Genomic DNA, 25,419 nt, shown 5'->3' with positions numbered 1-25,419 from the left:
ATCTCTTGCAATTAATCTTTCAATAGCAATAAGATTCTAACATCTTTTCCTGTAGCTGTAGAGCAAGTGAGAATAGCCAATTTTTAAAAATTGCTGCATTCTAATAGTGATTTGTTTAATAAAACCCTTGGCTATGCCCAGGAGCCTAGGATCCATATAGCAATTCCTCATTGAGAAGTCAGGAATATGGAACTTGAATAGATTTCTGAAACCTACCTGATCAGTATATTTGACTGACATATTGTATATTTTCAGACTCGGGGATGGGGGCGGGGGGCACATTTTCCAAATCGGCCGCCTAATTTGGGTGTGGTAATGGACATGTAGGGTCACTCACTCATTCTGGGTGTGTGTGTGCACATGTAGCTTAGGTGGCCAGCTTTTTAATTATGGCCCATTGCCTGTATATGTGAAAATGTGGTAGAATCCCACTGTTGTGATTCACATGGGGGATGCAAAGTTTTATCTGGAGAATTGGGACACCAGGAGACATGCTAGCAGCTTGTTAGAAAGGAAGGCTCAGATAGTCAGAATTTGGGTCCTGGAAATTCTACTGTATATATTGATTTAGACCCAGTCCTGTAGGCCTTACTTCAGGTCTTTAGATTCCGCGGGAGTGTGGCCTAAGTAAGGACTGCATGATTTGTTCCTTAAGGCATGTTTGCACTGTAGCTGGGAGGTGTGATTCCCAGCCAAGGTAGACAGACTTGTGCTAGCTCTCTTTGAGCTAATGTGCTAAAAATAGCAGTCTGGATGTTGCAACATGGGCAGCAGCTCGGGGTAGCTACCTGAGTTTGAACCCAGAGGATCATGTAGGCTTGGACGCCGGGTGGCTACCTCAAGCCATAGCGTGTGCCACAACATCCACACTGCTATTTTTAGCACATTAGCTCAAGCAGAGCTAGCATAAGACTGTTTACTTGTGCTGGGGATCACACCTCCCAGCTGCTGTGTAGACATATCCTTAGATTGTAAGCCCATTAGGGCAGGTACTGGTTACTTTTTCCTCTCTCTGTACAGTGCTGAGTATATTGCTGCTGCTCCATAACTGTAATCTTCCATCAAAAAAGAGTGGCTAACTCATGAATAGTGTCTTGTTGGATAAAGTGCATCTTTCCCACCTCAAAGATTTCTATCACGTGGGAAATCTTATACCTCAAGCTGCATTTCTTGGGGGATAAACTTTACAGTGGGATCTGCAGTAGGAAACTGGATAGCAGAAGTTTTATGCTTAGTTCCTTGAACACACTTTGGATTTGACACAAGAATTTCTCTTTGTAAGTCAAGATGTCTGCATCCTTGATGCAGGACCTGTTCCTTGAAGATGCTGAGTACTCTGAGCTTCCAGCGCCTTTCAGGATCCAGACTGACTCCTTTTTCCCTGGTCTTCACCTTCTTCCTCTTAGCCTTAATTTATGCCTTCCAACCTTCCATCCTGGAAGGACTGAATAGAATTCCTTAACTGGCAAAAGGGTTTGCTGCAGCATACTTGAGGCACTCCCTCCCCATCCCTAGGGTTTAACCTTCCAGCTGACATGGAGAGAAAGAGACCCAAGCCTACAGCCTAGTAGCACAGATCACTAGCCCAGTGGACTGATCAGGATCTCAAATTTTATCTGTCATGTCAAGAAGCCAAATCCTGAAGTCAACAGTTATGATCTCATATTGATCTAAAAACTTTCCATTTTGCCTTAGTAGGAACCAAAGATAACATCTGTATAAAGTCCACAGGATTTGGCCCCACCAGAATATGTATAATTTTCAAACTACTTTGAAACTTGGTCTTCTGTTCATACCTTTGCCACGCATCATGCCATCTTACCTGTTTCCAAGGATGACACTGCCTTTGGTGATGCAGTTCTCCCAACCATCGTAGACTTGCCTCCTCAGCACCCATCTCCTCATTGAGTTACTGCTTGCAAGTCTCCTACAGTGGAGCATCCATAGGGACATATACTTGAAGGAGAAGTTACTTACCTTACAGTAACTTGAGTTCATAGAGACAAAACATCTCAAAGGATGCTCCACCTTCCACTCGGCTGTGAAGGCTCCGTTTTGCAGTTGAGAAGGAACTGACTGGCAGTGGGTCCACACTTCCTTATATGCCCTTGTTTAAAGGCACGAAGCATTGCTCTGCGCAGGCCCATGGACACTGCTTTGCATTCTTCACTTGAGAATGCATGGGTGCGTGCACATCCTATGGTGGAGCACTCATAGGGACAAAACATCTCAAAGAACTCAAGTTACTGAAAGGTAAGTAACCTCTCCTTCAGCCTGTCAGTGATTCACTCCAAGCTCGTGGATTTATACTGGTTGGAGCTTGCTGCACAATGTATCACTTTACTGGAGAGCTTCACTTTATATTGCATACCAGATATTCTTCCAAATACTCCGCTTGGTGATTTGACAGTTTATTTCTTACTTCAAGAGGCTACACTTGGAACATTGTGACCCCTGCAGGGAGTAATTGTAAACATAGAGAACCTGAATGAATGACTTTATCTACCATCTTTGACTTAATATTTTCTTTCTTATCAACTCTTAGCCACTTGCTTTGATCTTTGACAGATGCCTTTTTTATGATTTTACATCAAACAGGCAAACTAGACCCCTTAGGACTAAGTGAGAATTTGAATGGAAGGGAAAAAGTAAATGGACGTCTCTGTTTTTAAACTTGTGTCCTCAAAGGACCACAATATAAAAATCACATTTTTTTTCTCACTTGAGACTCCTCCCTCACACAAACATGAAGAGCCAAGAATGTGAATTCTTCCTAGGTAAGCCCTAATATTTTACAAAGTAGATGGTTTCTTTTTTAATTTTCAGGGCAGTAAATATGCTGTTGAAAAATAGAGTTCAGTTTCAAGGTCAGGCTGTTCGAAATGAGTTGATGAGTCTCAGTCCAGTTGTTATCAGACTGATACCCATATCACCAGAAGCTTAATCACATTCAGTGCTAGTTGGCCCCTTTGTTGATACTCTCAGCATTGAGCCTGAGGATTAAGCCCTTGATTCAGCACAGTATCTAAGCATGTGTCTAACTTTAAGCACGACTGGTCCCATTGAAGTCAGTTGCACTACTAACGCTTAAAGTTACACTCATGTGTAAGTGCTTTGCTAATTTGAGGCCTAAGGAGCCCATGAGTGTTTGGATGCCAAGGTGATAGGCTCTCCAGAAATTTCATGCATTAATAATTAACTTCCCCCTTGCTCCTGGAGAATGGGTGGGCTGGTGTTCCGAGGTAGTACTGAGAATTCTCTTCCTAGGTGCTTGGCTAGCTGGTTCTTGCTCAGGGTCTGACACATTCTCATATATGAAGTCGGAAAGGAATTTCCCCCCAGATCCGATTGGCAGTGACCTTGGGTTTTTTGTTTTGCCTTCCTCTGCATTGTGGGGGGGGTGGGCCATTTGTTGGGATCAGCTGGGTAGATCTCAGTCAGTTCCCTTTGATTGCAGGGCATTGGTGCACCTCGTACTCCTGGGGGAATTCTGTACCAAAAATTAAAAATTCTGCACACAATATTTTAAAATTCTGTGAAATTCTGCATTTTATTTGTCAAAATAACACAATATTATCAGGCCAGTTTCAATTATGTTGGTAATTTATTTTAAAATACCTGTCAGCAAGTATGTCTGTAACATTACAGACAACAAAAAAGATTCAGGAAATGTTTTTTTGACAAATAGATTCCTTACTAGGCATATTAATACAGAACTTTGAGTAATAATTCAATTAAACTACAATACAGAAAAACATTTCCTGCACCCCTCAGAAGCAGTGTGAAGGCTTGTGGAAATCTGGGATAATGGAGGAGCTGAGGGAGAGGGAAGTAATGGCTGGGAAGGAACCGGGGAATTAACCTGAAGTGTTTTGAGGTGTGGTTGGGGGAAGTATGGAACAGGATTGGGGTTTTTTTGGAGGGTGGGGGATTGTTAGGGAGTTGGGGAGCCTCCCCCATGCAGATCCTGGCTGACCCCTAGCCTCTGTCAGTCACACATCTGCTCCTGTCCCCATGTGTCCCTGCACCCCTCCCCCTATGCCTATATGTCCCTGTACCCCCACTCTCAATCAACTTCCGTTCCAGTCTGTCCTCCCACTAGCCCTTCTAAACCCCAGTCTTTGACCCCCAGCAGCCCCATGTGCCCCACACTGTCCTTCCCCCACAAATCCCATGCCTCCTCACCTGGCCCCATGGGCAGGGCGCTGTGAGAAATGCAGCTTCTTCTCCCTCTCCGTGGCTGTCTGCTCCTGACCATGAGTGGCTGCCCTCTGTTCTGGTACCACAGCAGCCCCTGATGGGCAAAAGGTGTAACTGCAGTGCCTCTCTGGCAGAATGTATTTTTCTGCAGAGAAAAAATTTTTTTGTGTGGGACGTGTATTTTGTGCGTGCACCATGGTTCAGAATTCCCCCAGGAGTAACCTCAATCCCTCCTGTTCTCTGCCTGTGGCACATAATAACTTTTGTCTCCTGCGGACTGTAATATTTTGTTCTAATGTCAGTTGTTGGATTTAGTGTGCGGTTGACTGGATGGTGGTAGTGACCTGTGATATACAGGAGGACAGACTGGATTATCTGGTGGTCCCTTCTGGCCTTAAACTCCATGACTCCTAGAGGTGTTCTTTCCGCTTTGGATTGAGGCAGATTGGCAGGTCAACAAGGGGGAAGCTTGTTTTGCCACTGTCTGTGCTGTACCATTTCTGCAGATGAACAGAGGACTTCAGTTTCCAGAACTTTTAAACCAGTTCCTTTCACTAGGGGGGAGGGGACTATACAGCCAAATTTTGCTCTGGAATGTGCACAGAGGGCTAATGTTGGCATCAGTAGAAACTATCTGAATAGTCAAAGGGCAGAACTTGATCTTTAGAAATTTTCCTACATCCAAGACTATTTCTGTAAGTCAAATGGAGAGGGAGTCTGTATATTTGCAAAAAGAAGGTGCCACAAGTACTCCTGTTCTTTTTGCGGATACAGACTAACACGGCTGCTACTCTGAAATCTGTATATTTGCTTCTGAAGCCCCAGAAATGCGGAATGTCTTCCTTGCAACCCAACTTCTGCTGCAACCTGTGTCGTGTCCAAATCCTGTGCTTGTGATATCAGAATCTGCTGGAAATTAAAGTGATGTTATCAGTTCAGTTTTGTCACTTCACTGCAAGGAACCAAGAAGTCAGACATGGGAGGCACAGAGGCCTTGGTCTTTGAAAATTAGCAAACGTGACAAGAGAAAACCAAGTAAAAGCTCAACAGGTTTGAGCTTCAGAGTCTGATGTGTTTGAGAATGTTCTTAATCTGAAAGTCTTTACAGATCCAAATGCTGCCTGGGAGCCCAGCATGCATACATGAGGGCAAGATTCGACCTTGGAGTCTCTTCCCAGGCAGCTTCTTGGTTAATTTTTTTGCATCTGAAGTTTAAATGAATAATGTGGTGGGTTTTTTTGTTTGTTTGTTTGTTTTTACTCTCTAGGTTTAAGACCCTTCAGATTGTTGAGGTGTTTGACATTTCCTACTGTCTTGCTTCCTATGCCATGTCCTGAACTCACCAAATCTCTTAAAGAGACATGCAGGTTATTTCTTATAATCTTTTTTTTTTTTTTTTAGCCAGCCCCCTCATCTATCTGCATATCACTCCACAGTATGGCAATCATTTCTTCTGTCTTCTGCTAAGCCAACCCCACTAGGTCTAGGCACTGTGTTAATACAAATAATAATAGTAGGTCTCAGATTAATGGCAAAATACCTCTGTAATAAAGAGAGAACTTAACTTCAGCTTAGTTGAACAGGGGAATGCCATTTACCAGCCCCATGATAACCTTCATGCTCCTTTTGGATTCAGAAAGAGAAGTACTCCGCTTTGGAAAATAATGAGCCATTTCCTTTACCTTTCTAGCCCATGGCATAATGAGTGGGGTCCTGCAGGGATCAGTTCTGGGTCCAGTTCTGTTCAATATCTTCATCAGTGATTTAGATAATAGTATGGAGAGTACACTTATAAAGTCTGCGGACGATACCAAGCTGGGAGGGTTGCAAGTGTTTTGGAGGATAGGATTAAAATTCAGAATGATCTGGACAAACTGGAGAAATGGTCTGAAGTAAATAGGATGAAATTCAATCAGGACAAATGCAAAGTACTGCATTTAGGAAGGAACAATCAGTTGCATATATACAAAATGGGAAATGACTGCCTAGGAAGGAGTACTGCAGAAAGGGATCTGGGGGGTCATAGTGGACCATAAGCTAAATATGAGTCAACAGTGTAACGCTGTTGCAAAAAAACTAACATCATTCTGGGATGTATTAGCAGGAGTGTTGTAAGTAAGACACAAGAAGTAATTCTTATGCTAATTAGGCCTTAGTTGGAGTATTGTGTTCAGTTCTGGGCGCCACATTTCAGGAAAGATGTGGACAAATTGGAGAAAGTCCAGAGAAGAACAACAAAAATGATTAAAGTTCTAGAAAACATGACCTATGAGGGAAGAGTTGGAAAAAAAAAAAAATTGTTTTAGAAAAGAGAAGATGGAGTGGGGGGACATAACTTTCCAAGTACTTAAAAGGTTGTTACAAGGAGGAGGGAGAAAAAGTGTTGTTCTTAATCTCTGACAAGAAGCAATGGACTTAAATTGCAGCAAGGGAGGTTTAGGTTGGACATTAAGAAAAATTTCCTGTCAGAGTGGTTAAGCACTGGAATAAATTGCCTAGGGGGGTTGTGGAATCTCCATCATGGGAGATTTTTAAGAGCAGGTTAGATAAATAACTATCAGGAATGGTTTGGATAATATAGTCCTGCCTTGAGGGCAGGGGACTGGACTAGTTGACCTCTCGAGGCCCCTTCCAGTCCTATGGTTCTATGGTCTCAAAGTGTACTAGAAACATTACCTTCATTCTAAGAATGGTCTTCATATTAAAGGATCCTCCCTGGATATCCACCATAAACGCACTCTGTTCTGCCTCCATTGGTCTCTATCTGGAATGTATAAAATAAGACTGAGATAAAAGACCCTGCTGCCTGTTAGTGCTCTAGGGTTCTTGGAGGCATACTGCTATATATGCTTTGGGGACAGGGCCGGTGCAAGGATATTTCACGCCCTAGGCAAAACTTCCACCTTGCGCCCCCCCTCCAGCCCGGGGAGCCAGGGCCGTCCCTAGCTATTTTGGTGCCCTATGCCACCCCCTCCCCCCGTGGGGGGGGGCTGTGGGGGGCCCCAGGCCTCCACGGAGGGAATGGGACTGGCTCCAGGCCTCTGTGGGGGACGGGGGGCTGCCACTTCCTACGGGCCAGCCTGCTCTGCTCCCCTGGCTCCCAGCCACACCGCCACCAAGTGCTGGGGGGAGGAGGGGGGCGGTTCCCCCTCCCCCCAAGCCTGGGAGCCAGGGGAGCAGAGCAGGCTGGGGCCGGGTCACTCCACTTCCCGCAGGAAGTAGCCAGCCCCGCGGAGGCCTGGGGCCACAGCCTGCTCTGCTCTCCTGGCTCCCAGGCTTGGGGGGAGGAGGGGAGAACCGCCCCCTAGCACTTGCCGGCAGTGCGGCTTGGAGCCAGGGGAGCGGACCAGGCTGAGGCTGGGTCGCTCCACTTACCATGCGGGGAGTGCAGGGTCAGTTCTGGCTGCAGTCTTCAGGGGAGTGGGGGTGGGACTGGGGCGGGGTTGGGGCAGAGCAGGGGAGCCCCCCCCTGCCCAGGCAGCGCCCCCCCCCCGCCCGGGCAGCCCCCCGCCCCAGCTCACCTCTGCTCTGCCTTCTCCCCTGAGCACACTGGCACCGCTCCACTTCTCCCGCCTCCCAGGCTTGTGGCGCCAATCAGCTGTTTGGTGTGGCAAGCCTGGGAGGGGAGGAGAATTAGAGCAGGGGTGGCATGCTCAGGGGAGAAAGCGGAGCGGACGTGAGCTGGGGCAGGGAGTGGTTTCCTTGCTGCGGGTGGCCCTCCCTGTGCCCCCCTGCCCCAGCTCACCTCCACTCCACCGCCTCCCCTGAGCGTGCTTTTTGGCGCTCCCAACCACTTGGCGCCCTAGGTGGCCGCCTAGTTCACCTAGTGGTTGCACCGGCCCTGTTTGGGGATGCTCCAGAGGTAAAGGATTTGGGGAGGAGGTGTGAGGCAGGATTTCCCTCACCCTCCAGTGATACTCCCACTCATGCGGCTGTTGCTGATATAGCTAGCAGTTTCATGGGCTGTGGCTCTCTCAAATTACCAAGTACTTTGGCATCACTCTGTCTCCAAAATTCGAATGCTGAAGAGCTAGAAGGTTGCAGTTGTCTAGCACATGGAAAAATGGACTTGTGATTTTGCAGCATTGGAAAGCCACTGTTGCTTGATAGCAGAGAGAAGTGCTCCATTGATATGCACTGTAAACATCTGCATTACACTTCCATTTTACATTTTCCAGCCATCTACTCCTCTTCTCCTTCACTTCATGCTTTCTTCTCTTCTTTCCCACTGGCTGTCCTTTCCGGGAAGCTGCATTCCAGTATCTTTGGATTGCTATGTAACTTTATACTAACTGAAAATCCAGAAAAAAATTAACTGGAAGCCCCTCCCGCCCCCCCAAAACAAAAAAAAAAACTAAAGGCACCCTAATTGCTAAGATTAACACCAGCCCTTTGAATTATGCAATATACCAGTTCATCCAGCACTGAAATGTAACAACTGTATATCAACACACAGGAAGGTTACACTCTGCATGGAGCTGTATCTTAAATCTGTTGGGAAAGAGTAGTTGGTGTAGAATTTGGTGTCCTGCCTGGTAAGCAGTATTTTTTTCTTGTGAGCATGTTAACCATCTGAAGAAGTGGTTTTTTACCCATGAAAGTTTATGCCCAAATAAATCTGTTAGTCTTTAAGGTGCCACCAGACTCCTCATTGTTTTTGTGGATACAGATTAACATGGCTACCCCTCTGTTACTATGCCATTATTGTTTCCTCTGTAAAGTTAGCCTATTATGTGAGTCTTCTATAGGCCCAATTCTGCAGATTTAAGCATCTGCTTAACTGTATACGCTGGGTGAAATCCTGGTCTCACTGAAATCAATTGCAGAATTCCCACTGACTTCAGTGGGACCAGGATTTCACCCTGTGAGTTAGACCCATTAATTTCAATGGGACTGCTCAGGCTCAATGCATAAATGTAAGTACATAAGTCTCTGCAGGATTGGAACCTTCAAGGCACAAACCATGTCTTCATTAAGATGCTACTAGCACTGTGTGGTTCTGATCATGATTGGGGCTTTATATACTTTCATAGTATAAATATTTAACACTTTAAAAATAGGAATGTGATTGTAGAAACACAAAAGCTGACAGGGAGACCCAGATGCAGAGATAGTACTGGAAACTGCACTTAACTCACATTTAAAAAACCTCACTCTTAAATGTAAAATTTTCAGCATCCCTTGAAAAGGTGATCTGTTAAGGAGATGTGTAAAACAAGATGGAAGCAGTAATAAATAGAATGCCTTCTTTTACTGTGTCAACTCTTACACAGCTGTGAAGAATATTCTGCTGAATACTGATACTGTGTAAAACTAACACATTTGTTCACTATCTTTCCCTCTAATTACAGCAGAACACTTCATAGTGTTCCCTGGCCTGGGAGAGGATTTGTTGTATGATTGCCCTTTTAGCTGCTTCTTCCACGTGCACCAGAATGTTGTAACTACAAAACCCCACAGCTTTGCATTTTAACTCTGGGGCTCTAGCTAGCTCTTTGCACTATCCTTAACAGCTACCAGCTGCTGTGCATTGTAGGTATTTTCTTTTCTAAAAATAATCTTTTGCAAAAGACCACTGGGCCCTCACCTAAAATAAAAATCGCAACATCAGTTTACATTTGCTCCAGCAACATCAGCCCCTTCGCACTATATCTGCGTGCATCTATTAGCTTAATTAACAGAAGGCTGTTAAAAATAATACCCTCCCCCAAGAACTAATTGAAGTAGGTAGCAACCCCAGATGTGTTCTCTCCAGCAATGAAACTGAGTGAGCAGAGAGACATCTCGGAAAGAAACCTGTTCTTACCATGCACTCCTTCCCCCCTCCCCTCCTTTATCTGTGTCATCACAACCACTGGCAGGCCTTCTTTGTGTAACCAAATAGCTGCTGGATGGCAATTGGTCAGTCAGTCAAGGCCGGCCCCTTCCTGGAGGGGCTTTATGAATATGCATAATTCCCTTCCCTTCGCCCTCCCTCCCCCCTCCTGCGCGTGTGTGTATGTGTGTGTGTGCGAGAGAGAGAGAGCGAAGCTCTGCTTCTAGCAGCAGCGGCGGCAGCAGCCTTGCTCCAGCCATGTCAGATTGTTTCAGCCTGGGCCCACCATGAGAAATGGCCATGTCTGTGAGTGCAGACGAGGAAGAATATGAATCGGAACAGGATCAGGTTAGGATCTTGGAGGGTGTAGACGGGAGGGGGATCTAAGGCAAAGTTTGCACTAGGAAGGAGGGGTGGTGGTGGGGTTGTGAGAATGCAGAGTTACTATGTGATCTGCTTTCACTAGAAAGCGGGGGGGAGGGGGAAGAAACAATGTGAGATCAATGAATGTATCATCCTAGGGTTTCCCTGCCCTGCCAAGAAAAAAAGAGTGGGAGCTACTCATGTTAAAGGGTAAACATCTAGGGCACCTTATGTTCTGTGTTTTAAGGGCAGGCCTTTGAACTTAATGGGTTTTTAAAAATCAAATGCAGTTTTTTTCTCCGAGACACACAGCTTTCCCCCACCCTATCAGCACACTGCTGAGCATTAAAATGGACCCTTGTGCACACTGTACAAATTGTTTTATTTAAAGCTGTTTTTGATATATGGCTGATCTGAGCTGCTTTATAAATACCCATGCATAATAGGGAAAGTGAAGTAGGTGGGATTATGGTCTATGCTGTTTGTGACTGTAGATTTTTTTTGCTGTCCGACGGATCCCAGGAGGTACTGAGAATCCTCAACTGGTATTGATTTCAGTGGGTGTGCTAAGCAACTCCTACATGATGTGCAGCACCTTGCAAGATCAGACCCTGTATGTTGAGTTGATAGGCAAGTACAGTTACAGTATATGGGGGAGGGGTCTCCTTGCTAAGTTTTTATTATATCTAGAATTATTTTAATAAGATTCCTCAAATATTTGAGAGATCTGTGACTTCAGTAGCCTGCTACTGAACTAATTACCTCACCTTACTTTGATTTATACTCCACTCCCAGAGGTGGAATAAAATAAAACAAAGGATGTGTTAAAAAAGAGAACTTTGCCAGTCCCTGCAAGGTTTGTTCTTCTGAAGTTTTTTTTCTCTTGGGGGAGGAGAATAAACTTTAAATTTATGAAGTAATCTGTAAAATAATCCAGAACATATGTTCTAGATTGCATACTGTACTCTCTTGCAGTGCAGCCTAAGTAATTAAAAATATGCTCTGAGTAGAATTAAACATGTGTATACAATTAAAACAGAAACTTTTTTTATAACCTAAGGTGTTCTGCATTTTAAAATAGATTTTAAAAAAGATTATTCAACTATTTGACATACTCTGCGATAAGAAGATAGACTCAAAATGTAGCCTGTTTCATCCTTAGTCATTTTGCTACTTGTTTAACCATTAGTTATTGCACCAAAAGAAGCAAGGCTAAATAAAATATAATTTAGATTTAACAATTCCTTGTTACAGTTTCTCTGGAACTGCTTTATTGTGTGTTGCCCAAAATAGTTAGACTTATTGTATTACCAATGTTCAGTGGTATTAGATGTTTGTGCACTAAGGCTGTATTGGCTTGTGGAGTAGTGTTGTCCAAGAACTGTCTTGGATGACTAACTTTATTAAGAGTACTCATACATTCTGAGGACAGAGAGCGTTTACAGGCCACTATTGCTGTTTGATTCACTGCTAAACTAGACAAGATGTTAAAAGTTTCCACCTGTCTTTTTTTTTTTTTTTTTTTTTTTAAAACTATGTCCTGCATATACCCACCTGACTGCTTCCATTGGTTTGCTTGATTTTGATGTGATTGTTGTATACTTTTTAAGTAGCTGAGCTATTAGCAAGAGGCCAAGATTAGTGTCAGTGGCACTATGCTAGATGTAACATGGGGGTGAAGTCACTACTGAAAATGATGGTGTGTAATTGATTAATTTTTAAACATGGTTATCCCCCTTGGATTTTCACTTCTGATAAATTCTGAAACCTAACATTTTAAATATTACTAGTTTAAAAAAAAAAAAACACCCTAAAAATAGAGATTCTTTCTGCACCATGAAGCTTTATGAGGCCTGGTCTATACTTAAGTTTTACTAGAATAACTATTATGATTAGGCATGTGATTTTTTTTTTTAAACTCAAATAGTTATACCAGTAAAATCCCTACTGTGGATGCAATTATATTGACAGGTATAAGGCATCTTTATATTAAATAGTTATCCATCTTCCCATATGGAAATTTGTAGACCAGTATAAAGCACCTTTATCATGATATAACTGCCTCTACTCTAGGAGGGTTGTACTGTTTTACCTTAACCAGTAGAGTTAAACATAATGTATTGACAGACTTGGTGTCTGCTGCCTTAAACTAGTTCCTTCCTCATTAGTGTCAGCTTACCGAGAATTGCTGCAGTGCCCCCCCTCCTTCACCAAATCAAGAGTTTCTATCTAGTGTGAGGTTTCCTACTTTAAATGATGGCGGGGAAAGGGTTTAACGCCCAAGAATTGTTGACTTTGCTGTGTTTGTTGAATACAAGGTTGGGTATGTATAATGGAGCCACAGTCTTTTAGGCAGTTAATAAGGGCCTATTTTGGTTCAGGCTAGTGCTTTTTATGGCTAGCTATACTTGGCTAGGGCCTGATCTACACTCAAAAGTTTAAATTGGCATAACTACAGTGCTCAGGGGTATGGTAGCAATGCTGACAAGTCAGTCTAGCTACCATCACTCAGGGAGGTAGAGTTCCTGCAGCGACAGAAAAATCCCTTCCATCGTTGTAGGAAGCATCTGTGCTACAGTGGCAAAGCTACAACACCATAGCTATGCCACTGCAGTGCCTGTGGTGTAGACATAGTCTAGATGTGGAATACTTGTAAGACTACATGTGTCTATTTCCATCTAGTGGTTCTCTAGTAGCCTATATAAAATGAGTTTACCATTCCAGTTCCCAGTGGACTAGAGTACACATCTCTGAGCCCACCACCACAACTGATAATTGGTAACCTGGCTGGTGTTCTTAGCAGAGATCAGGAACTCACGGGTATTCTGGAGACCCAACTCCCCTCTCATCCTTAGAGGTGGTCTTTGGAGGTTGGGGTAGAAGAATGTTAGTAGGATATTATAGGAAGCTTCTGCTGCCACTGCCTGTTCTGTGGATCAACAAGGAGGTTAGTTTTTCCAGGGTTTTCACCAGCACTAAATTTGTTTTTTGGTGGGGTTTTTTGTTTGTTTGTTTGTTTAAATGAACTTAAGCTCCCACTAAAACCTTGACACTCAATAAATGATAAGGAATTAACTGAATCAGAGGTCTGCTCTACTGTTTGGTAGTCAGTAGGTTTCCGTTGCACCGAGTAACATTGTAAGGGCTGATGGCAGCTATGTGCTGTAGTCAGAATTAAGATGAGGCTTTTTCTGGCTAACTTCTTGGCTCCTTATTTGCCTGATGATATAACAAAAATATTTGTATTTAAAATTTCTCTATGTTAAGGTTCTTTAAAAACTGTCTTATTGAGAGGCAGCATGGTCTAGTTGTATGAGCACAGGACTGGGAGCCAGGAACTTGTAAATTTTAGTCCTGGTTCAGTCACTGCCATCAGTTGTGGCCTTAGTTAAATGACTTGACTTCAATGTTTGCCATCTATAAAATGATGGGTAACTTATTTGCCATACAAGAAGGCTGTGAAAATTGGTTAATATCCATACAGCACTATGAAGATGTCAGACCGTAGATATGTGAAAAGTGTTTTTGCTATGAGTGATTTGTACAACGGATGCACAGGTTTGTGTAATTCAGTTCAAATCCCACCTGGATCACAAGTGCAATGAGTTGAGTTTCATCCCATTACCTGCTTGTGTAAATCTCAAAACCACCACACAGTATGGAACAATCCTGACTCTTTCAGGAAGGAAATCAGACTGGAATAATAGTAGAAGGTGTTGCAAGTCAGGGTTGAGGTGCATTGGCAGAGTTGTGTGGAGGGGGTTTGCACATCCCTGCTTAGAGTGGTAAGTGCAGAAGCCACTCGCACAAGAGCTGTCTTCTGGGCACCAATATCACTCCTCTTAGGGGCAAGCTGGGTCCTCCTTTTCCCCCAGACCAGCACACCTTGTTCTTGGACCCCACCCTCCCAAGTAGACGATGCTGTATATGGGTACCTGTGCTGACATAACCCCACCAGAGCCCTGATGGAGTAGTGTTAGCAGTGAGGGCCCCCACACAGAGTCCTCTGCTTGGGGAAGTGGGAGGAAGTCCACCCACTTACGATGCTTGGGGCAGTTTACACCTCTTGGAACTATTATTTCAGGCCCTTTCCAGAGTCAGGCTGGTCTCAGTGCATTGATTAACCTCAGGTCATATTTTTTAGCTTCTCTTCGCGACCATGAAGTTGAGAAACTTTTTTTTTTTTTTTTTTTTTGTAAAAATGCTTAGATTCTGATCAAAGCTGGGGCTCCAGGCATGGCCTGATAGTACCTGTGCTTTAATTTAGCCCTGGTCTAAAACCTACTCAGAATGCGAATAATCTCTTCAGCATCTTCACTGCCTTAGGAAAGTGGGTCTCCAGCCATGATCTCTTAGTCCATTAATGATTCAGAACAGGCTTTGGGAAGATGCTGACTTTTCCAGTTATGTCTAGAAAGCCTTAGAAGTATGAACCTAAATTCTGTTTCTTTCTTCACTCTCTTCATGTCAGTCACTAGAGCATGTTCTGGTTTGTTGCAGGGCTGCTAATTAACCTAATTTTTCATTAAAGCAAACAGCAGGGAAACATTTTGACTTTTGGGGAAGTAGGAAAATGTTGGGTCTAATAAACTTGACAAGCTTTCTCCCTTTTGTTCTCCTCCAACATCCCCCACTACCACCACTACCCTCCCAAAAGTTAAAATTCAGGGTCTCCATTCATAGGCAAGACCACAACTTGCTGCTCAAACTAGTAGTGTTTTTTCACTCCTTAGTGCTCATAAGACGGATTTGCTGAAACTGCACTAAGGTATATGTAACCAGGCTGATGAGTAAAGGTTTCCCAACTCACCAAATGATCAAGCACATGTCATACCTAGGACAATTTGGTTTAAATCACTGATGACCTGATTTTTAAGAGGTGCTGAGCACATGCAGCTCCCATTGACTTCAGTGAGGTTTGTGGGTGTTCAGCACTTCTAAAAATCAGGTTGCTAATCTCTCAGGGTATGTCTACACTGGAAGAAAAGAAGAAAAAAACCCAACTCCACAGCAGTGAGCCTCAGAGCCTGGGCATACAGACCCATCTCCTCCACTGGGTTTCAGAGCCTGAGTTCCAGCTGAGCAGGAATGTCTACACTGGTATTTTTAGCACTGTAATTCATGCCTGTAGACCCAGGCTCTGAGATTTGCTGCCATAGGGTTTTTTTTTTTTTTCCCAGTGTAGACATACCTTCAGGGCTGCCCCAGTTTTCCTGTCTGCACAATGGGGATATTTACTACTTATGTCACAGTGATAGGAAGATGAAGCTAAATTAATTTTTTGTAAGGGGCTTTGCAATTCACAGATACATGTTAGATTGTTATAGCCCAAATACGCCTCAGATACACACATGTGGTTTGGGTATCGGGGTATGTCTACACTCCAGTTAGATACCAACAGATACCTGTGCCACTTGACTCGGGCTGTGGGGCTCAGGCTAAGGGGCTGTTTAATTGCAGTCTAGACGTTCAGGCTTGGACTGGAGCTCGGGCTCCATGACCCTCCAACCTCACAGGGTTTGGGAGGGACAAACTGTTCTCTTGAGGGCATGGCACGTTCATAGGCTTTGGACCTCAGCACAAGTCCTGTAGAGCATTGATGTTAATTTTAGCTGATTTCAGTGGAAATCTGCAAGGCCTTTAGGGATAAGGTGGGACAGGGTATATTCCTTTAACAAAACGTTTAACTGTGAGGGATTGGGGAAGGAATTGTCACTCCTCCAGGATCCTCTGCTCCTTCCCCTACAACAGCCCACTGCGTCAGTGACCCCTCACTTTGGCAGAAGAGGCATGGGCACAGCTTCCTTTGAAAGAAGGAATAGCTCAGTGGTTTGAGCATTGGCCTGTAAACCCAGGGTTGTGAGTTCAATCCTTGAGGAGGCCATTTAGGGATCTGGGACAAAAATCTGTCAGGGGATTGGTCCTGCTTTGAGCAGGGGGTTGGACTAGATGACCTCCTGAGGTCCCTTCCAACCCTGATATTCTATGATTCTGTGAAGACCCTTGGAAGTTAGAGAGGAAGTAACAGAATTGCTTGAGGTGGTCATTGGGGCAGATTTGGACTGGCCCCCTTGGGATGGACTTCATGAGCTGAAAGAGATCTTTTCAGTCTGATTTCTGATTCCTTCCTCCCATAACCCTGGGTCTGAGCCAAAGCTGACTTATGGGGACTGCAAAATCAATGGGCACAGGGTGCGAATCCTATCTTGTCAGGGAAGGATGGGGGCTGTGAGGGACCCCTTATATCCTAAAGCCAATCCAAGACTGAGTTTGTGCCTACTGCTAATTTGAAGATGGAGGGTCTGAGTCTCTTGGCTAATATCAGGCTGGAATTTAATGTCTGGCTTTTTGCCACACACTAAATAAAACACAAAAAGCCCCAAATCATGTAGGAGTGTCCTCCTTCAGTTTGAATCTGAGCCCCTTTCTAGGAAAGCAACCTACAGGCTAGATTTTATGCTAGTAATGTATTTAAACTACCAAGTTACAGCCCCAAGAAACTGTATACAAGGCCGCTCTAGCCTCACTAACCAGGGCATCATTTATTTAGACTATGGATTGGTTTTGGTCAATCAGTACAAATAAGGAAATGCAAATAGTCAACTGGGCGGGCTGGTGCTATTGTGTAGTGGAGTATGAAAGATCGAAGGTTTGCATCTCTTATTTTTCTTCTGAGCATTAGGGATTTGTAAAGAAATCCAGGTTGTGTGATTCTGTCTTCAGATTCAGTCTCTGTCCTCTCACCCCTCCTGCTTTGTTAACTGCAGTTTTTGACCTTGTTAAATCCCATTTGTTAGATGTTGTGCCCCAGCTAGCTGCCAGTGGTTGGGACACAGGCCTGGAAGTCAGGGAGCGTGGGTCCTCTTCCTCGCTCTGCTACAGTAAGCACATCTAGCCTAGAAACAGTTTTAAAATACAACTTAACATGTTTTAATTAACACTCATGTAGATGGTGTTTAATGCCTCTTAAAAAAAGATTAGCTGGTCATGGTCAAGCTTGGTGGGAAGAAAGTAGGCTTTTTCTGGCCAGTGATGACAGATATGAGCCTTGTTGGTTGTTTGTGTATTTTATTACATGGTATGCTCACTCTTTAAGGCCCTGCCTTGTGCTCTGGATTTTGCACATTGCCTGTGGGAGGATTGGGTTTTTGCTTAAAGGAAGTGCTAGACCATTGTGTCAAAACTAACTGAAAGATTGAGGTGAGTATAGTCAGAGGATGCCTCTGTTGGGGTAAGGAACTCATCTCTTATTTGGATACTACTAACCCATCCCTGCCAGATCTGACTTTATCTCTACAGTTCATACAAACACTTCTGGAAAGCAAATATTCAGTCTTTAGAATGCCTGAAATGGTTTTCAAAATACCTGCTTTTGGTGCATTTTCTAGTGGAATGATGCCTCTCCTCAATTCAAATTGCACATACTGTTTGCTGCTTTGCTATCGTTCCACGCCATGTATTTTTCAGGAGCAAAACATGAACCTTCTAAAGTTTGCTTAATATAAGTGTGTGCACCATGTGCTGTGTTCTTCCTCTCAATTATGATGATGTGTCTGTTTGAATGGAAAAATAAGTTAATAGATGCCCAGTTCCCTCCCTTCTCCCTGCAGAACCCCTGGGACATGGGTTTCTCACAGGCGAAAGGAGAAAATGTTTGTTAACATAATGGCAGCCTATCACAGGTAACCATAGAAATTAGATACAGAGGGAGCTTATTAGGTCCAATTATATAGGGAGATTAAATATGGCTCTGTGTGGTTTTAATTCTGGGGGGTGTGTGTGTGTGTTTTAAGAAAGAATGGGGAAGTTTACAAAACCAAATTAAAATGTTTCCATGAGCCTTTCTTTTTTTAACTCCAATGGAAACTTTTGGTTTTGGGGTGGGATTTTTTTGGATTTTGGTTTGTGTTTTTAACCAAACCTTCCCCTGCAGTACTAGCTACCCAAAGTTAAAGACTTGTGCTAGTTCAGCAGGAAGAGAAAGTGAAACTATTCTGCTCTCATTCGACATGCTGAGAAATGCAGAAGGTAGACAAATCTCAAAAGTAATAAAGTAAATGGAGTTTGCTGCATTTTTTATTTGCTCTAGAACACCGTCGTAATGCAAGAAAGAATTGGGGAGAGTGGTTAGATATAGGGCCATATCTTGCTCAGTTAACCTTTATGATCCTGTAGAAGTCACTACTGTAGATCTTTTAAATCAAGAAGAGAATTTGGCCTCTGTCACTTTCCCTTGAATGTGGAAGCATATGCCTGGATTTCTTGATCCAGATGCCCAAAAGGGGATAAGTGAATATGTTGCAATTTCACAAAGAATCTATTAAGTTAAAAATTTTTCAGTGCTTCTTAAGCTTCTGGAAACATAGGAAAAAGTGTGCTTTGTACAGCCTTTCCAGGCATCTCTGGTGAGAAAGTTGATTGCCCTTAATGTAGAATTCTAGTGTTTCATTTCTGAATACCTGTTTGGAGGTGATGTAAGAGGGATTGCTGGAAAGTATTCTATGGTGCCTAGTGCTCATATCCTACTTTATCACTTACATGAATTCAAATTCCTCTTCCCCACCATGATTTCAAAGTTTACAGTCTACCTCTAAATTTACTTTCATCTCCTCCCTGCATACCTCCTTTTCAGATGGAGGAAAATAGGACCACTAGCATTATCTAAACATAAACCCGGTATCCAGGATCTCCTCAGCTCTGACATAGATTCCCTCTGTAGCTTTGAGTAAATCACTTGGGCCCCAGTACTGCAATGAGCTGCGTATGGGTACGCTTGTGTTGACTTCAGTGGGGCTCCATCTGTGCAGAGCTCATTGCAGGATAGTGCTCTTAATCTCTCTGCTTCGGTTTCCCATTTGTATAAAATGTGGTACTACCTCAAAGGATGTTGAGAGGGTTGGTGACTGTAAAAGCGACAATGTATATGTTCTAAGTATTCTCTATCTATGTATATTTCTAATGCACATCACATCTCATCTTTATAACTAGGAGACGATGGCATCAATTTTCCCCAAGTAAAAGGAGATTCTGTGGCTTAAGCAATAAATATAATGAGATATTCATCCTGTGTCTCTGGCATTTCCAGAACAGGGCAGTTGGACGACCCAAAGGGAAACTGGGCACTGCCTCTGCAGTGAAGCTAGCTGCTAATCGGACGACTGCAGGAGCGCGCCGGAGAAGGACGCGATGCCGCAAGTGCGAGGCTTGTCTACGTACAGAGTGCGGCGAGTGTCACTTCTGCAAAGACATGAAGAAGTTTGGTGGGCCTGGAAGGATGAAGCAGTCCTGCATTATGAGGCAGTGCATCGCAGTAAGTGTCCACTCTTAGCTATGGCTCTCTTGAGACGCCTTGACAAGCCTTGTTCTGGTGGCTTGTGTCAGAGCATACCCACCCATCTTTCAGAGATCCTACTGTCCCTGGTGACTAGACATGGGCTATAGAACTCACTCCTCAAAGTTCATCTCTCCTACTTTAAAAGCAAGTTAAACACCGTGGATCCCAGCTGAGAGCTCCTCCTCAGACCTCTTTCCTCCCCCCTCCCTCCAACCTTATTTAAAAATGTAAGTTTGGATTCTCAGTAGGTTTGGGGTGGCAGGGCAGCACGAAGAGAGGATTATTAGAAATGTGCCAAAACTCACATCTTGAATATGAACCTCTTTGAATTTCAGGATGGAGGAAAATTCAAGTCCTATTCAAAGCAAAGGATGGGGGCGGGGGGCTGTCTTCTGCTTTGGATCTTGTCAGATTCCATGAGAATCCAACCAATCTTACCACCTCAACTAAAGAAGGTGGAAATCTTGGGCTAAAATCTCCCACAATTTTGGCACTGTTGGAACCTGAATCTCAGACTCAACCAGATCCAGATTTGAATTTGCTGCCTCCTCAGCTGTTCCTTTTACCCTCAGTGGGTATACATCCACTCTCTGAAGGGAGGAAACTCCAGCTTTTCTCTCCCATTTTAGTTGTGATTAGCTATATTTGTAAATTTGAGAGTTTCCCCTGATGGATTCAAAGGCCTTGTCTGTGCTGGGATCAAACTGTGCCAGCTATTATTACTATTTGCTTTTTTGTTTTTAAGGGGAAGGCACCTTGTCTGCTGGTGGTGGTAATACTTCTATAGTGGCTTCCATCTGATCTTAGTTTAGTCTACTAGCACACCTATGAGTTACGTACGTTTATTAACTTTTTTTTTAATTTGAGGAAACTGAGGCAGAGAGAAATTGTGCTTTGGCCAGGGTCACACAGCAAGTGAGTAGAAGAGCCCTGCATAGAACCCAGATCTCCTGGGCCTGATTTTCAGGAGTGTTCAGCACTCAGCAGCTCCCATTGTTCTCCATAGGAGCTGCTAGGTGCTGAGCTGTTCTGAAAATCTGGCTCTCTGACTCCCAGTCCTGTGCTAGGCCATACGTCCTCTTTAGAACAGGGGACTTGGATTCACTTCTTCAGGGGATGTTCCTGGCTTTGTCAGACTTGCTCCATGACCTGGACCAAGGTTTTTAGCTTCTCAGTGCCTCAGTTTTCTGATCTGTAAATTGGAGGGAATACCTACTTCTCTGTAAAGTACTTTTGCAGCTCTAGCATGCTTTTCATCTGAGTACTTTAAATTATTATTAACTGAGCTGTGACATGAATTCATTGACAAGTTTGGATGGAGAAATTTTTTAGTCATGCTAGTCAAATCTTGCTCCCCCTTCTTTGTTGAGGGTCTACAGCGGGTTTATAAAATGGCTTCACTGTCTCTATTGGTCAGGGAAACTGCTAGCAGCAACCAGTTTCAATCAGGTTGTATAGTCCTGATCCCTGTGAAGGAGAAGGTTAGCAAAGTTGCACTGTTCTGTCAGCCAGTAGTTGCTTGAGGGATCCTCCACCATTTCTTCTAAGTAGTCCTAAACAAAGCAGGGCCACTCCTGCTTTGGGGGGAAAACAATGCTAATACCATCTTCCCTGTCTCTGACCAGTTCAGGTGTGTGTCCAGAATGATCACAGACCTTCATGGAACTGGATTCTGTCCTGGGCATCTTTCCCTATATTCTATCAGAAAATATTTCTTCCTAGATCAGTTCAATTTCAGCAGAGCTGTAGTCTGACCACAGGGTTGGGAGTCAGGATGCCCTGGTTCTACTCCCAGTTTGGACATGGACTCTGGGACCTTGTCTGCTCTGGGGAAATTCCCATTGGTGCTAGTAATTCCCAATGGGACTCTTATTTCAGCTTCTCCATTGCAAAGAACATCTGTAGAATTGTCTGGTTACAGTTTAAAATGGTTCATTTTGAACTGTTATAATTTGTAATAGTGCCTCATATTCCCACTAGCCATCCTGCCTTATGTAAACTTGGTCAGCATGTCCTCTGGTTGTTGCAGTAGGAGTGCATTGTGGGTACATATCCCACAGCTTCCAGCACAGGTCTTCAAGGTGAGGCTTTGTGGAAGTAATAATCCACAGTTTGTTCTAGTGCTGTTCAATAGATTTTGGTTTTGAGTTTAAAAATATCAACTGTATAAAGAACGCAGGTATTTGGTAACATTACAAGCCTTAAGAGAACCTGTACTGCTCTTCATAAAACAGGAAACTAATTTGAATGAAATGACGGAAGCTGCAGTAGCTCAGAACAAGAGAGGAGTTGAGGATGTGAGATGTTGTAAGTTGCACAGAGTGGTTCCTCAAGGTGATGCAGGGACATTGTGCTGGGAGGACCAATTGTAATGTTTCAGCTGCAATACCAGCAGTTTGTCAACACGGGCATTTCAGTGGTGCGGAGTGACCCGGGGCAGTATATAGAACTGGAGACCCTTGCCCCAAGCAAGAACAATTACAATAATCCTAACAATGTCTATGTGCTTTTGCAAGCACTTTTGTGCATAGACCTAGTGTGTTACAAGCATGGCAGCTGCTTGCAATACAAACAATTTCTAGGAGGCAGAACTTCTCTGGCTTTGAACTTAACTTCTGTCAGTTTTCCCCAACTGCAGAATGGAGATAATCTCTCCGTGTGTGTGTGAGGATTAAATAGTTAATATTTTTAAAGTTCTCTAAAGATGAAGTGCTAAGTATTTATTGACCATGGTAAGGTTTAGAAGTGTTGCCAAAGCTAATACATCAAGTGTCAATGTATAGGGCAGGCTAAACAGTAGTATCTTCAATGTCAATCATTTTTTTATCCTGCCTGAGATTTCAATCAATGTAGTTATCCAATGATGGTTTGTTAGGATTTGTATATACTTCTAAAATGAAGCCTTTGCCATGAAAGCCAGTTCTCTGCTCTTGAGGGTTAATATAATCTAGCTGAATGCATTTCAAATTATAGCCAGCTTCTTTTGAGTGTCTTTGTTCCCCTCCTTGTCACAGTACTTGCAGCAAACCAAGTACTTGTGTAACCCCCCACCTGCTCGGTGTGGCACTCTGTTCTCCTCCTAGTGGTGGCTGGGCCAGCTGTAGAGATTGAGCCTGCTACAGTCTGGGCTAAGAGAGTGGTATCTTTTAGCTCATGCAGTAGAAGCTCATGCATTTAACTCAAGAGGTCCCAGGTTTGATGCTTATTTATGACGTCCGAGGTGGTCAGCTTACACTTGTTTGTGTCATTAGTGGAAAGACAGTTTCTTAATTAGACTGACATTCCGGCACTTTGACACCAAGGTTACAGAAACAACTAAAGTAGGTGGAGAATTGTAGCATCTTAACTGAGATCTGGCCTGGAAGGAAGAATCTCTCCATTGCTAGAAATTCACCCCATTGCCTCCTAACTTCCTGTGTTCTTATACAGTGCCTACAAAATGGTATCCTAATCCTGATAGTGGCCTGTAGGTGATACTATGATATAGGTATTAATCTTGGTTAGATCTAGGAGTTGAGAGATTTGGGTTCTGTTCCTGGTTTTGCTGTGGACTTGCTTTGTGACTTTGGTTGATTCCCATAACCTTCCTCTGCTCTTTCTGTAAAATGGGGTTGCTGCCTATCTGCTAAGGGAGGTTATGCGGTATAATAGACGAATGTTTTTGATGATCTAATTTCTCTTCTTTCTTCTATGTCACTCTGTTACAGTAAACTAACTCACAAGCAGGGGTCTGTATCTGTCTACTGTAAATTTCTAAGACCAAAGCCAATGTGCTGATGTACTTAGTGGGCAGGATTCATCCCTCGGGTTGTCCATTAACTTTAGTGGTGTTACAGGGGGCCAGGATCATCCCTAATGTATATCATTCACTATTTGTTGCTCTAGAACTCTCATCCTGCTGTTGACGTTCTGTGCTTGTTACATTCATTAGAGTTGGTGGCTCTCAGCACTTTACAGAATCAAGGTCTCTGTACCACAAACTGTTTGAGATTAGCCAAATGTAAATTAAATGTCTTGATCGTCTGCTCCATTATGTTACCTATGCCCTAATCTCTCTCTCATCTGTGCAAACAGCCAGTGCTGCCTCACACCGCTGTGTGTCTCGTGTGCGGAGAAGCTGGGAAGGAGGACACTGTGGAAGAGGAGGAGGGCAAGTTTAATCTCATGCTAATGGAATGTTCCATTTGTAATGAAATAATACACCCGGGATGCCTTAAGGTGAGTCCAGAGAAATGACACTGATGGTAGTAATAAACAGAGTCAGTCACTTCCTTCAGTTAAAAACAATGAACTAAAACTAACTGCTTGAAAGCTTTTTTTGTGAAAACTGTATGAGACTGTAGAGTTGGCGCAAGGTGCAGGTTGGCAGTCCGGGAGCCCAAAACCCTTTCTGAGTAGGGAGCATTACTCAAGAGGATTCTCTTTGACATTTAAAAAGCAACAGAGGGTCCTGTGGCACCTTTAAGACTAACAGAAGTATTGGGAGCATAAGCTTTCGTGGGTAAGAACCTCACTTCTTCAGATGCTTGCATCTTACCCACGAAAGCTTATGCTCCCAATACTTCTCTTAGTCTTAAAGGTGCCACAGGACCCTCTGTTGCTTTTTACAGATTCAGACAAACATGGCTACCCCTCTGATCTTTGACATTTAGTAGCTAGTAACCCCAAAAAGCAGGGAAACCCCTGCTTTCCAAAAGAGCTTTCAGATTTCTTCAACCTCCTTAGTATTTGACATAAGTAAAGGTTCATCTCCTTAGATATTTCCAGGTAAATAATTCTGAGGTGAGGAGATGAACCTGTGAACTGCAGAGTTTCTTAGAGCTTTGGTGTTGTTTAAACAAAACAAGTTGGAAGTTAAGAGATTAGAACTTTGTGATTCAAATAAACCTAAATGTCAGTCTGGAAAGACTCCGTGAAAATTCCAATGTTGACCCAACATCTAGCTCTTCCTCCCTTTACAAATGGTAGTAAATGTGTGCTTCCCACCCACCCATCCCAGCTTCTATAGGAAAGAAACTGAATTTGTCTGTTTAGATGGATTACAATAACATGGTCTGGTTGTAAAATAGTACAGCCTGCATGCTGTTCCCGCCTGGCCCTTATTGGGTGTAGGGTGGTCTTAGGCCCAACTTGTGAGGGTGAGTAGGGTGAAGGGTTAATTGTCTATCTGTATGTTGCGGGTAAAGGTGGGCAATGTTGATCTCTGGCCTAGAGTTGAACATGGGGACTCTGGGCAAACTGCGCATGTCTACACTGTGATTAAAAACATCTCATGGCACCAAGTCTCAGAGCCTGGGTCAGCTGACTCAGGCTCATGGGGCTCAGGCTGCAAGGCTAAAAATCGTAATGTAGATGTTTGGGCCTGGGCTGGAGCCTAGGCTCTGAGATCTCTCCCCTTTCGGGGTCTCAGAGCCCAGGCTCCAGGCTGAGCCCAAACATCATCTAAACTGCAATTTTATAGCTTAAGCCCCATGGTTCTGAGCCAACTGACCTGGGCCAGCCTTGATTGTGCCACAGGTCTTTTATTGCAGTGTAGACATACCCACTATGACTGCGGTAGAGGCAGGATCTTCCACTTGTATTAAATCAGGAGACTGTATGAGAGATGTTGTGGTCCTTTGCCTGTACAGAGAAGGTTTGTCTCCCACCTTTAACTAGAGAGTGGTCTTGCAGTATGTGAGAGTGTAGGTGCGTGAGAAGGAGAGAG

At 43.7% G+C, this 25,419-nt stretch overlaps 1 protein-coding gene across 1 annotated transcript in view; it reads left to right on the top strand.

Moving 5' to 3' along the window:
* The window catches only part of KDM2B (lysine demethylase 2B), a 164,356-nt gene that overhangs the window by 122,785 nt on the left and 16,152 nt on the right, over positions 1-25,419 (top strand). Inside the window, exons 13-14 of the mRNA XM_054006986.1 lie at positions 19,464-19,688; positions 23,787-23,930. Coding sequence (XP_053862961.1) covers positions 19,464-19,688; positions 23,787-23,930 — 369 coding nt within the window. The remainder of the gene's footprint in view (positions 1-19,463; positions 19,689-23,786; positions 23,931-25,419) is intronic.

The sequence above is a fragment of the Malaclemys terrapin genome, chromosome 16, assembly GCF_027887155.1.
Source record: "Malaclemys terrapin pileata isolate rMalTer1 chromosome 16, rMalTer1.hap1, whole genome shotgun sequence".
NCBI lineage: Eukaryota > Metazoa > Chordata > Testudines > Emydidae > Malaclemys > Malaclemys terrapin.
The sequence above is the reverse complement of the archived record's forward strand: the minus strand, read 5'-3'. Positions and strand labels throughout refer to the sequence as shown.